At 39.4% G+C, this 14,202-nt stretch overlaps 1 protein-coding gene across 1 annotated transcript; it reads right to left on the reverse strand.

The window, feature by feature from the left end:
* Positions 1–679: 679 nt before the first annotated feature.
* Positions 680–6,849, reverse strand: LOC124664952 (probable sodium/metabolite cotransporter BASS2, chloroplastic). Its single transcript, XM_047202361.1, has 13 exons — positions 6,684–6,849; positions 6,488–6,605; positions 5,269–5,392; positions 5,112–5,153; positions 4,899–5,012; positions 4,715–4,777; positions 3,625–3,752; positions 2,787–2,868; positions 2,647–2,698; positions 2,453–2,550; positions 1,963–2,124; positions 1,194–1,283; positions 680–1,099 (listed from the first exon to the last, which is right to left on the reverse strand). Exons 1-13 carry the CDS (start codon positions 6,772–6,774, stop codon positions 1,022–1,024), a joined length of 1,242 nt encoding a protein of 413 aa, XP_047058317.1. The 5' UTR covers positions 6,775–6,849; the 3' UTR covers positions 680–1,021.
* Positions 6,850–14,202: the final 7,353 nt, after the last annotated feature.

Below are 14,202 nucleotides of genomic sequence, written 5' to 3' on the forward strand. Positions count from 1 at the left end.
GGTTAAGTATGGTTGTGCATCTATAATGTTGCTTTCGGTAATTAAACTCACTCGGAAATTGTCTAATAATCCAACAGCTAAAACTCATCTAGGTACATGTAAATCTAGACAAGTCTACAATAGATATTTTAAAATGGAGGTAGTGAATCATATCAGTCGAAGGAAGAAAGTCTCCAGAGATGTGAATTTCTCTTCTCATATGTTTTTCAAAAATAAATTTATTGTAGGTCCCTTGATCCCTTCCCGACCGCTTCCCTTTCAAGAAAAGTACATAGGCCTTGTCTTAGGCTTTGGATGAAAGAAACATATAACTGGACTGGGCCACTACACCAGAGAGCAGAGTTGACGCCTGTTACTGATTTGATCATGTTGATGTCTAACATTTTGGTTCACTGTGAGGCCATCTGTTTCCAGCTGGCCCAGATATTGATGCAAGCTTTTGCATAACTCAATAATTGTAAGATTCTAATCTAAAATAAAAAAAAGATAATTGTAAGATTCTGATAACAAGAATATTTATAAACCTTCCAAACTTGTTACAAAAGTAAATACTCCCTCCATTCCAAAAAAAAACTTTGTTGGAGCTTTGTCTAGACACAAATGTATCCAGAGTTCCAAACGCATTTTTATATATAGATATGTCTATATCTAGACAATGCTGCGATTTTTGGAATGGACGGAGTAGGTACAATGCTTTAATTCAAAAAAAGCAAACTGGAAAACCAATTACTCTGATCGCCCACATAATGTGGATGGGCAACAGCCTGTAAAAGAATTCCTGCTTTGCCGAAAAACAGCTTATTTCCAATATTAAAAATACAATACCCACCAAACTTCATAGTGCAAACTCATATCTAAATCACAAAAAATCCCCTATAAATAATATGGTATTCTCTAGAATAAGCGTCCTTATCCTGCTATCCATACCTAAAATATGCGAACATGAAATAAGCTCTGATGTAACTGCACTCAACTACAACAAGGCAACGACTAGCAGCTGGAGCTTAGAGTTGTTCTTGTTTCATTCCTTGAAATCGTCTTTATCATCTGCTGGAAGTCCTTTGTTTCTCCAGAAAACTGCAAGAGCACTGCCTCCGAGCTGTCATGCAAAAAGTGCACTCAGATATTGACATGAATCATCACGCAATACATGTAGTGACTATGGAGCTATGAGAAGAGGCAAGAGAACCTACCGCCATGCACACAACACTGACAGCAGAAGGAACAGCAACAAGTGGGTTTGTGAAATGCTTTTGGGCAAGTAAAAATCCAAGTGCAGAGCTCTGGAAACATGAAAAATGTCACTGTTAAGAACAAAGGGCATTACAGCATGAAGAATGTTTAGAATAGCTGTAAACTTCACATGTAGTACTGAAAAGGTTAAAATATCTACGGCAAGTCTCAATGCTATGCAAACTCAAAATCGTTATTTGACAATAAGAGGAACTGTTATGGACTATCTTGTTCCATTTAGCAAGTGTCGATGATGTAAACCTAGACAGATTTATCCTTAACCCTTAAACTTTCCCATGTCCACCACAGTTAGATAGACATGACATCTTATTTCACCAAGAACTACATGAGAAACTGACTGCCTTACATGCATATTTGTGACTAAATTTACCTTTCTAATATCCAGCAAAACAATATAAGAATTATAAATTTATTAAAGACCATACATGCACTATGGTTAAGACAAGAAAATTTATATATCAGTATTTCGATATCTGTCCATGTTGTAAACCTAGACATATGTATCCTTAACCCTTGGACCTTTTAGTATCCACTGGAATTAGACAGATATAACATATTTGCATATTTAGATGTCCATATATATGTTAACTAAATTTACTTTTCATATATTCAGAACAACATTATGAGAATCATAAACTTCTTAAAGGCCATACCTGCACTATGTTTAAGAAAAAAAAATCAAAACTGAACATTTGAATATTTGTGTACCTGCATCCCACATTCAATGGAGATGGTCCTTGAAGTTGATTCCCCGAAAGAAGACAATTTCGAGAGCCAATACCCAAGAGCAAATGCAACAGCATGCAGCAGGGCAACAGGGAGAATAAGTTGAGCACCTTGAGTTTTCAACACTTCTGCGACTTGCCCTATCTTGTAAGATGAAAAAATTGGGTTACAAATATTAAAATAAATTAGGAATATATCCAAATATCAAAAATAAGAGCAAAACATTTTATTCGAAAAATGTATCTTCAAAATAGTATAAGCCCATTAAATGTCAGTGATGTCGCAATTCAATGAGATATTGCAAACTTTGTGCAGAGCAGAAATTATTTAGGTTAAAGTTCAACAAAATGTATTTCAATTAACTCAAGCAATAATTCCACTCTTTCTTTTAATTAGGACATATCTGAATTTCACCTATTAATGATGGATTGAACAACTTTGAAGCATTACTCAATCAATTATTGACACTTACAGGGCTAGCACAAAGCAAAGTGGTCAGGATGACCCCTATCAGAGGTGTAACGAAGATAATGCGCTCAGTAAACTTGGGAAAGTACTCATGCGCCAAGACTGCAAAATAACAGAAATAATGTCACAACATATGTCAAAGGCATTCCAAAGATGCCAATACAGTACAATGGATCTTCAATTAAGATTTTTAAGCACCTCCAATAATAGTTGGCATTAAAACAACCTGGAAAGTACTGATGGCCAAACCCTGCACAATAAAAATCTTTAACCAAAACAGACTTGACCAATTAAACTAGCAAGAAGTTAATTCAGGATATGGATCATCGTGTGTTTACTGCAGCATCAACAGGGACTAGTTGGCCAGCAAGGAGTTTAGTAAGGAGTGGTGTCATTGCTATAGCACCAATAGTCGAACAACTGGAAGATAAAGAAAAAACAAGTTGTTAGAATAGTATTGGGTGGGCAGTAGACTAAAGCACGCAACATAGTATCTAAGAGGTTACTGAATTAAAAGAGGTTGCTGAATTAAATCAAGTAGAATGATGCCACATAAGTTATGTGCAAGTAACAGGTTTGCTGCCTAGTATCAGCAAAGAATACTTACGCAATAGACACTACTGCTATGATAACCTACTAAGGTACTACCTACTTTAAAATGTTTCACAATTAGAAGGATGGCATGCTTCACGTGACACAATATATACATTCCAAAAGTATTCTGTGCTTAAACTTTTTTTAACATTGTGGCATCCTCAATAGTAAGTCTATTTACATCTTCAAAGCAGAGAGCGTGTTTTGAGTGTTTCATCATGGTAGGCAGCAATTTTACAGGTATTCACTACAAAAGGTGCTTAGTTGCTCGGACCAGATAAAATTTTCAAAGCTAGAACTTGTGATGGAATATCCAAAACAAATGTGGTGTTCAATATTTTTATGCAAACTGTTAGCAGTTCAAGCTTATGATTATAATAATTAAACTCTGCAAAATAATGCATCAAATTTTAAAACAACTATCATATTCCATACTTAATTAATGGACAAAGTCAATCTTAAAGGCTTCACTTCCTTAATGAACAAAGGGACTCAAGAGATGCATGTATATCCGTATATGGAAAATAAGATTAAAAGAAGCACCAAGGAACTCTCTTTTCTCAAAGAATATCCAAAGCTTACGTGGTCATAAGAACTGAAAGGGCAACATTTCCTTTGGATATGTAAGTTGCAACATTTGATGCTTGACCACCAGGACAACATGAGACCAAAATAAGACCAGTTGCAAGAGGAGCGGATAACTTCAGTGTCTGTAAAATAGGACAACAAATTAGGTGCAGATAAATAGTCGATACTACAACGATAAAGGCCTATGCAGAAATTTTACTTGGTGCAAATTCCATTTGCTACAAGGAATTCTAGGTTAAAATTGTTTGTCATGAACAAATAGAATTGCTTTACCCACAGAATCATATATCTCTCAACTCAGGCATACATTAATCGAAGAACTAAGGAAATGAGGTACACCAAAAAATGAGGAAAGTAAGTCACATTGACAGAAAACAATAAAGCCTTCTGTCCCAAGCAAGCTAGGCTAGGTTAGAGATGAAAACCAACAAAAAACTGTAGAAACCGAAGAGTGAAAAGAGAAACAAAAAGAACAAGAAAAGTAGCATGGATTGCTGATTTTAATGCAATCCTATCAAGTGCCAAATAGGTACTCAGGGCATAGAGTATTATATCAGTATATTAATCTGAGCCAATTATCATATTTTTCATTTAATTTTCCATAAACCTTAGATGGAAAGACCTCGCATAAGCCTGTTGATCATAGAAAATGACCAGCATAACACAAACAAAAGTGTCACTTACAGTTTTTTATCAATTCATTCATATGTTTTTTGTTACTTCTTATTACATCATTATTTTACAATTAAAAAAAATAATAATAATAAAACATCTCCTGAGACATATCAACAAATTCAAACTCCTATCCAGTATCAGAAGTACTTATCTTGTTATCATAGAAAGGACATTTGGAGATTTAATATTTACTTCTGCAGAACATTATGCACTCATCAAACTTAATATTTGGTTAGTGTAGATATAATGAGTTTGGATTACAATGTTTGAATTAAATACTTGGTTTTGGGATAAAGCAATTATGGTTGAACCAACAATACACCTACTCATCAGAAATTTAATAATACACGAGCAGTGAATTATGCACAACTGAATCAACAATATTATGCATGCCTATGGTTAGCATTACCAATGCGATAGCATAACCTAGCATAGGCTTGATCAAATACTGCGCGAGAAATCCCACACCAACCTGCAAAGTAGCTATTACATCAGTGAACCAAAAGAGATTCAACATCATTTCAGGAGGTATTAAGAATGGAAATGTATCAGTATTTCTATATAATACATGCGGCTAAGGTACAGTTACATACCGTCCATGGATTTCTCAAACATCTCCTGAAATCTTCAAATGTCAATGTTAGTCCCATTGACAACATTAGGAATCCTAGGCCCACAGTAAAAAGATCAGTCTCCAACCATGTGACCTGTAAGCCCGAGGAAAGTAGAAAACCATACATTCAGTTTGGTATGGCATTAGCTGAGAGTACAAATAGTATGGAAATTGCAGGTGAGAGAAAGTTTACCATCGACGGCTTGTAGATGCCAATAATGGTACCTAATATGACCTGCCAAAGATAATCTTCATATTACTAGATTCACAAAGATTTGTGTTTCATTAAAAAAAGAAACTACACATTAGAAAAAAAAAATAAACAGAAAGATGCTCTCGTAGCAACTTACCCAGACAGGGAAAAGAGTGGTGAGTAGCTCAACTATTTTCTCATACTGGCTTGCTCCAGCCGGTATGCTCTCCGGCAGATTACTAGATATGTTAGCTTCCGCCTTGCACAAAAATTGACGGCTCCTGAGAAAGAAACAGATTGTCTTTTCATTTAGGAAAAGTAATTATATCTTCGAATTATCTGGTCAAGTAGCATAAACCAAAAAACATGCAACTATGGGGGAAAAACTCCCCCTTAGCTTTGCATCTAAAGTAGGTTGGGAAGACTCAAACCCAGGTGCCTTGCATCAGGAAGCATAAACCAGTGGTAACATTTAGAAGAAAAAAAATTCACAGAGATGGTTCTCGTGAACTCAAATTATTTGGAGAAATTTAACTCTATTAGATGATGGTACAATATTGATTCTCCAGGAAAATAATTCCCTGGATATCAAGAATTGGAGAGATAGCACACAAATTCGAATTGCGTACATGTGCTCTAAATAAAATTAATGTACGTGCGTCATTTAAAAAAATGTGAACCTGCAAAACAATTACCAAGTGTGCACCTGCAAGACCCTGTGTACTTGCTGCACATAAATGAGTTTTTCCGTGATGCATAAACGTGGTTGAAGAGTGTAGGCATGATAAAATCCATACAAACTTATGTTTTAGACTTTAGTTGAGATACCGCAAGAAAATTGAAAAGGTAGACCAACTAGTCCACCTGATTTTTATTTAAGCATTTGAGACATGAAGTTTAGAAGAGAAAGCACACTACGATTAGAAGGTAGAATGAAGTTGAACAGACTACTACATGACTAATGTAAATACAAGTCGCTTCACTCATGAGTTTACCGTTTTGGACCTTTCGGGGCAAAAATGAAGAACTTGAACCATTAGAGTTATTATTAATACCAAAAGTAAGTATGTTCACCGGTGCTGTATGTCAACATATCATGAACTTGAGACCCAAAACGCACTGGCATCAGTTGCTGAAAAGAGGTAGATGAATTCTACTGCACCTATACCAGTACACATTTCACAGCAGCCACTCATTGAGTACTGCTGCTTGTTCGGTTCATGAACCTCAATCTCCACAGTAAACAAGTTGCACGAGTGGCAGATCCAACGGCGCCTACTGTTTTTAACGCGTTGAGAATTATGAAAACGCGTTGACCAACCAAAACCCTACAATTGGGCAATCCATGGCCTCGACGTATTTCCTGGCCCAATTACCTCGCAACGGGACCGGAAGCACTGGTGGCTGGTGCGGGCGCAATGGCCAATCCCCACTCCGCCTTCTCCGTCGCGCCCCCGTACGCCGGCACGGAGCACGCGACTCGCAGACCGCACCCTGCATCCACACGCGAGCGAACCAGGTCGTCAGGTCAAAGAAATGCGGAGGAGGAAGCGGAATCGAAGGGGCGCGTACCGAGACGAGGAGCGGCGAGGCAGGAGCGCGGGCGGAGGGCTCGGGACACGGACGCCATGGAGTGGGGAGGGCAGGCGGCGGAAGGCGCCATGTCTGACGGAGACGGTTTGTGGGTGTGGGTGTGGGTGTGTGGAGTTCCGGAGGTCGGGGAGGGAGAGGAGTGAGGGTTTAAGAGTGTGTGGAGTGAGCGGAGGGGAAGTGGCGTTGTCGTCGACGAGGAGGGCAGAGGCGGCGGTGGGGACGAGGAAATCGAGGGGCGGCGGGAGAGCCACACATCCGGTCGACTTTTTGGCCGCGGATCAGGTCTGGTGGCTCCCTCTCCCTCTCCGCTGCGCTGCGCTGCGATGCCGACGTGCTGCTCACATCCGTGGGCCGCAGCCGCACGAGATCGTCGCCTCGGTTAGGTAGGCCTCCAATTGGGCCGGTACTGTCCAAGAGCCGAGGTGTTAGCCGCGTCCCCCAAAGCGTCCCCAAAAGCAATTTGGGACGCGCCGGATAAAAAACCCGTTCCAACCGCGTCCCCAAAACCCATTTTTGTCCGGCGCGTCCAGATACGGTGTCCGGCGCCCCGAGATCGTCCCCATCCCACTGGGGACGCTCCGGGCACGCTGGACACAACGAAAAGCGAGGCGGGCTCCCACATGTCGGCGACTATTTGCATAAACCGTTGGTTCGCGCCTCTTTTCTCGTCGCTCCTTCCTTCCCGCGTCTCCCACCCCTCCGCCGCCGCTGGATTTCTCGGCCGTTTGGGCGTCTGATCTCTGCTGAGAGTCGGCACCGTCGTCGCGGCTGGGGCTCCCGACAGTCGTGCCACGCCGCCGCTTCGCCAGCGCATCCCAGAACGCGCCGTCAAATCCGCCCCACCTCCGCGCACAGAAGATGCTCGACGACTTACCAGGTAGGCACGATTGGCCGCTGTTTGTTGCGTCGTCTGCCTCGGCGCAATTTTAACCATTGATTTTGCTTTAGCCATGGACAGCGACGATGAGATGCTTGCCCTGCTGCTGGAGGACGAGCAAGCCTTCGACGACGACCTGCAGGAGCATTTGCTGATCATCGCGTCCCTCCAGAACTTGTTTGACGCTGAGGCGGAGAAGAGGAAGAGGCCGCGCCAAGGAGGATCAAGGCGGGGAAGAAGGAAGTCGAAGCCCTGATGGCACGTGAGACACACGTGTGTTGGGAACCCCAAGAGGAAGGTGTGATGCGTACAGCAGCGAGTTTTCCCTCGGTAAGAAACCAAGGTTATCGAACCAGTAGGAGATGAAGGCCACGTGAAGGTTGTTCGTGAAGGAGTGTAGTGCGGCGCAACACCAGGGATTCCGGTGCCAACGTGAAACCTGCACAACATAATCAAAATACTTTGCCCCGACTTAACAGTGAGGTTGTCAATCTCACCGGCTTGCTGTAAACAAAGGATTAAACGTATGGTGTAGAGAATGATGTTTGTTTGCGAAGAACAACAAAGAACAGAGTTTGCAGTAGATTGTATTTCAGATGTAAAAGAATGGACCAGGGTCCACAGTTCACTAGTGGTGTCTCACCAATAAGAAATAGCATGTTGGGTGAACAAATTACAGTTGGGCAGTTGACAAATAGAGAGGGCATAACAATGCACATACATATCATGATGACTACTATGAGATTTAATTAGGGCATTACGACAAAGTACATAGACCGCTATCCGAGCATGCATCTATGCCTAAAAAGTCCACCTTCGAGGTTAGCATCCGCACCCCTTCCAAGTATTAAGTTGCAAACAACGAGATAATTGCATTAAGTATGGTGCGTAATGTAATCAACACAAATATCCTTAGACAAAGCATTGATGTTTTATCCCTAGTGGCAACAACACATCCACAACCTTAGAACTTTCTCGTCCATCGTCCCGCATTCAATGGAGGCATGAACCCACTATCGAGCATAAATACTCCCTCTTGGAGTCACAAGTATCAACTTGGCTAGAGCCTCTACTAGCAACGGAGAGCATGCAAGAACATAAACAACATATATGATAGATTGATAATCAACTTGACATAGTATTCCATATTCATCGGATCCCAACAAACACAACATGTAGCATTAAAAATAGACGATCTTGATCATGATAGGCAGCTCACAAGATCTAACATGATAGCACAAGAGGAGAAGACAGCCATCTAGCTACTGCTATGGACCCATAGTCCAAGGATGAACTACTCACACATCAGTCTGGAGGCGATCATGGTGATGTAGAGTCCTCCGGCCGATGATTCCCCTCTCCGGCAGGGTGCCGAAGGCGATCTCCTGAATCCCCCGAGATGGGATTGGCGGCGGCGGCGTCTCTGGAACTTTTCTCGTATCGTGGCTCTCGGTAATAGGGTTTTCGCGACGGGGAGTTTAAGTAGGCGGAAGGGCAGAGTCGGGGGGCTCACGAGGGGCCCACACACTAGGGCGGCGCGGGCCCCTCCTTGGCCGCGCCGCCTTGTGGTGTCGGTGCCTCGTGGCCCCACTTCGTATCCTCTTCGGTCTTCTGGAAGCTCCGTGGAAAAATAAGACCGTGGGCATTCGTTTCGTCCAATTCCGAGAATATTTCCTGTGTAGGATTTCTGAAACCAAAAACAGCACAAAACAGGAACTGGCGTTTCGGCATCTCATTAATAGGTTAGTGCCGGAAAATGCGTATAAAAATGTAAAGTGTATATAAAACATGTGAGTATTGTCATAAAACTAGCATGGAACATAAGAAATTATAGATACGTTTGAGACGTATCAAGCATCCCCAAGCTTAGTTCCTACTCCCCCTCGAGTAGGTAAACGATAACAAGGATAATTTCTGAAGTGACATGTTATCATAATATTGATCAATACTATTGTAAAGCATATGAGATGAATGAAGTGATTCAAAGCAATGGTAAAGACAGTGACTTAAACAACTGAATCATATAGCAAAGACTTTTCATGAATAGTACTTTCAAGACAAGCATCAATAAGTCTTGCATAAGAGTTAACTCATAAAGCAATAAATTCTTAGTAGAAAGTTTTGAAGCAACACAAAGGAAGATATAAGTTTCAGCGAGTTGCTTTCAACTTCAACATGTTTATCTCATGGATATATATCTCATGGATAATTGTCAACACAAAGTAATATGATGAATGCAAATAAGCAAGTATGTAGGAATCAATGCACACAGTTGACACAAGTGTTTGCTTCTAAGATAGGAGAAGTAGGTAAACTGACTCAACATAAAGTAAAAGAATGGCCCTTCGCAGAGGGAAGCATGGATTACTATATTTGTGCTAGAGCTTTTCATTTTGAAAACATAGAAACAATTTTGTCAACGGTAGTAATAATTCATATGTGTTATGCATAAGACATCCTATAAGTTGCAAGTCTCATGCATAGAATACCAATAGTGCTCGCACCTTGTCCTAATTAGCTTGGATTTACATGGATTCTCATTGCATAACATATATTTCAACCAAGTGTCACAAAGGGGTACCTCTATGTCGCCTGTACAAAGGTCCAAGGAGATAGATCGCATTTGATTTCTCGTTTTTGATAAATCTCAACTTAGGACATCCATACCGGGACAACATAGAAAACAGATAATGGACTCCTCTTTAATGCATAAGCATTCAACAACAGATAATATACTCATAAGAGATTGAGAATTAATGTCCAAGCTGAAACTTCCACCATGATTCATGGCTTTAGTTAGCGGCCCAATGTTCTTCTCTAACAATATGCATACTCAAACCATTTGATCATGATAAATCACCATTACTTCAGACAAGACGAACATGCATAGCAACTCACATGATATTCAACAAAGGTGTAATAGTTGATGGCGTCCCCGAAACATGGTTACCGCTCAACAAGCAACTTATAAGAAATAAGATACATAAGTAACATATTCAATACCACAATAGTTTTTAAGGCTATTTTCCCATGAGCTATATATTGCAAAGACAAGGAATGAAATTTTAAAGGTAGCACTCAAGTAATTTACTTTGGAATGGCAGAGAAATACCACATAGTATTTGGATGCACGAGAAGAATTCCCTCTCAGTACAAGGCTTTGGCTAGCAAGTTTGTTTGAAGCAAACACAAGTATGAACCGGTACAGCAAAACTTACACAAGAACATATTGCAAGCATTATAAGACTCTACACTGTCTCCTTGTTGTTCAAACACTTCACCGAGAAAATATCTAGACTTTAGAGAGACCAATCATGCAAACCAAATTTCAACAAGCTCTATGGTAGTTCTTCATTAATGGGTGCAAAGTACATGATGCAAGAGCTTAAACATGATCTATTTGAGCACAACAATTGCCAAGTATCAAATTATTCAAGACAATAAACCAATTACCACATGAAACATTTTCTGTTTCCAACCAAATAACAATGAACGAAGCAGTTCCAACCTTCGCCATGAACATTAAAAGTAAAGCTAAGAACACCAGTGTTCATATGAACGAGCGGAGCGTGTCTTTCTCCCACACAAAGAATGCTAGGATCCGATTTTATTCAAACAAAAACAAAAATAAAAACATACAGACGCTCCAAGTAAAGCACATAAGATGTGATGGAATAAAAATATAGTTTCACTAGAGGTGACCTGATAAGTTGTCGATGAAGAAGGGGGTGCCTTGGGCATCCCCAAGCTTAGATGCTTGAGCCTTCTTGAAATATGCAGGGATGAACCACGGGGGCATCCCCAAGCTTAGAATTTTCACTCTTCTTGATCATATTGTATCATCCTCCTCTCTTGACCCTTGAAAACTTCCTCCACACCAAACTCAAAACAAACTCATTAGAGGGTTAGTGCATAATCAAAAATTCACATATTCAGAGGTGACATAATCATTCTTAACACTTCTGGACATTGCACAAAGCTACCGAAAGTTAATGGAACAAAGAAATCCATTCAACATAGCAAAAGAGGCAATGCGAAATAAAAGGCAGAATCTGTCAAAACAGAACAGGCCGTAAAGACGAATTTTTCAGGGGCACTTAACTTGCTCAGATGAAAAATCTCAAATTGAATGAAAGTTGCGTACATATCTGAGGATCACACACGAAAATTGGAAGATTTTTCTGAGTTACCTACAGAGAGTTCTTCTCAAATTCGTGACAGCAAGAAATCTGTTTCTACGCAGTAATCCAAATCTAGTATTAACCTTACTATCAAAGACTTTACTTGGTACAACAATGCAATAAAATAAAGATAAGGAGAGGTTGCTACAGTAGTATCAACTTCCAAGACTCAAATATAAAACAAAAGTGCAGAAGTAAAATAATGGGTTGTCTCCCATAAGCGATTTAACGCCTTTGAGCTAGGCGCAGAAAGTGTGAATCAAGTATTATCAAGAGATGAAGCATCAACATCATAATTTGTTCTAATAATAGAATCAAAAGGTAACTTCATTCTCTTTCTAGGGAAGTGTTCCATACCTTTCTTGAGAGGAAATTGATACTTAATATTCCCTTCCTTCATATCAATAATAGCACCAACAGTTCGAAGAAAAGGTCTTCCCAAAATAATGGGACAAGATGCATTGCATTCAATATCCAAGACAACAAAATCAACGGGGACAAGGTTATTGTTAACCGTAATGCGAATATTATTAATCCTCCTCAAATGTTTCTTTATAGAATTATCAGCGAGATTAACATCCAAATAACAATTTTTCAATGGTGGCAAGTCAAGCATATCATAGAGTTTCTTAGGCATAATAGAAATACTTGCACCAAGATCACATAAAGCATTACAATCAAAGTCATTGACCCTCATTTTAATGATGGGCTCCCAACCATCTTCCAACTTCCTAGGAATAGAAGTTTCAAGTTTTAATTTCTCTTCTCTAGCTTTAATGAGAGCATTTGTAATATGTTTTGTAAAGGCCAAATTTATAGCACTAGCATTAGGACTTCTAGCAAGTTTTTGTAAGAACTTAATAACTTCTGAGGTATGACAATCATCAAAATCTAAACCATTATGATCTAAAGCAATGGGATCATTGTGCCCAATATTTTGAAAAATTTCAGCAGTTTTAGCAGTTTCAGGCAATTTTACACGCTTTGCACTAGGAGTAGAAACATTGCCAACACCGATTATTTTACCATTAATTGTAGGAGGTTTAGCAATATGTGAAGCATCAGCATTACTAGTGGTGGTAATAGTCCAAACTTTAGCTACATTATTTTCTTTAGTTAGTTTTTCTTCTCTTTCCCACCTAGCATGCAATTCAGCCATCAATCTAATATTTTCATTAATTCGAACTTGTATGGCGTTTTCTGTAGAAAATGACTTAATATATTTATCTTCATTAGGCATAACTTTCAATTTTAAAAGATCAACATCAGCAGCAAGATTATCAACTTTATAAGCAAGAATATCAATTTTACCAAGCTTTTCATCAACAGATTTGTTAAAAGCAGTTTGTGTACTAATGAATTCTTTAAGCATGACTTCAAGACCAGAGGGTAAACTTCTACTATTGTTGTAAGAATTACCATAGGAGTTACCATAACCATTACCATTATTAGAAGGATATGGCCTATAGTTGTTACCAGAATTATTCCTATAAGCATTGTTGTTGAAATTATTATTTTTAATGAAGTTCACATCAACATGTTCTTCTTAGGCAACCAATAAAGCTAAAGGAACATTATTAGGATCAACATTCGATCTACCATTAACAAGCATAGACATAATAGCATCAATCTTATCACTCAAGGAGGAGGTTTCTTCAACAGAATTTACCTTTTTACCTTGTGGAGCCCTTTCAGTGTGCCATTCCGAGTAGTTGATCATCATATCATCAAGAAGCTTTGTTGCGGCGCCTAAGGTGATGGACATAAAAGTACCTCCAGCAACTGAATCCAATAGGTTCCGCGAAGAAAAATTCAATCCGGCATAAAAGGTTTGGATGATCATCCAAGTAGTTAGTCCATGGGTAGGGCAATTCTTTACCAAAGATTTCATTCTTTCCCATGCTTGGGCAACATGTTCATTATCCAATTGCTTAAAATTCATTATGCTACTTCTCAAAGATATAATTTTAGCGGGAGGATAATATCTACCAATGAAAGCATCCTTACATTTAGTCCATGAATCAATACTATTCTTAGGCAAAGATAGCAACCAATCTTTAGCTCTTCCTCTTAAGGAGAAAGGAAACAATTTCAATTTTATAATGTCACCATCTACATCCTTATACTTTTGCATTTCACATAGTTCAACAAAATTATTAAGATGGGCAGTAGACATCATCGGAACTAACACCGTAAAATTGCTCTCTCATAACAAGATTTAGTAAAGCGAGGTTTAATTTCATAAAATTCTGCTGTAGTAGCGAGTGGAGCAATAGGTGTGCATAGGAAATCATTATTATTTGTGCTAGTGAAGTCACACAACTTAGTATTCTCAGGAGTACCCATTTTAGTAGTAATAAAAATAAGTAAAGCAAACTAAATAAAGTAAATGCAAGTAACTCATTTTTTTGTGTTTTTAATATAGAGAATGCAAACAAGA

The sequence above is a fragment of the Lolium rigidum genome, chromosome 6, assembly GCF_022539505.1.
Source record: "Lolium rigidum isolate FL_2022 chromosome 6, APGP_CSIRO_Lrig_0.1, whole genome shotgun sequence".
NCBI classification, from domain to species: domain Eukaryota; kingdom Viridiplantae; phylum Streptophyta; class Magnoliopsida; order Poales; family Poaceae; genus Lolium; species Lolium rigidum.

Bases quoted from the DNA above. Each gene is read 5' to 3' on its own strand.
- LOC124664952 (XM_047202361.1), bottom strand. From the start codon at position 6,774: ATGGCGCCTTCCGCCGCCTGCCCTCCCCACTCCATGGCGTCCGTGTCC. The intron at 4,778-4,898 runs GTATGTAACTGT...GCTACTTTGCAG, and splicing joins GTTTGAGAAATCCATGGACG to GTTGGTGTGGGATTTCTCGC. The intron at 1,100-1,193 runs GTAGGTTCTCTT...TTTGCATGACAG, and splicing joins TCAGTGTTGTGTGCATGGCG to CTCGGAGGCAGTGCTCTTGC.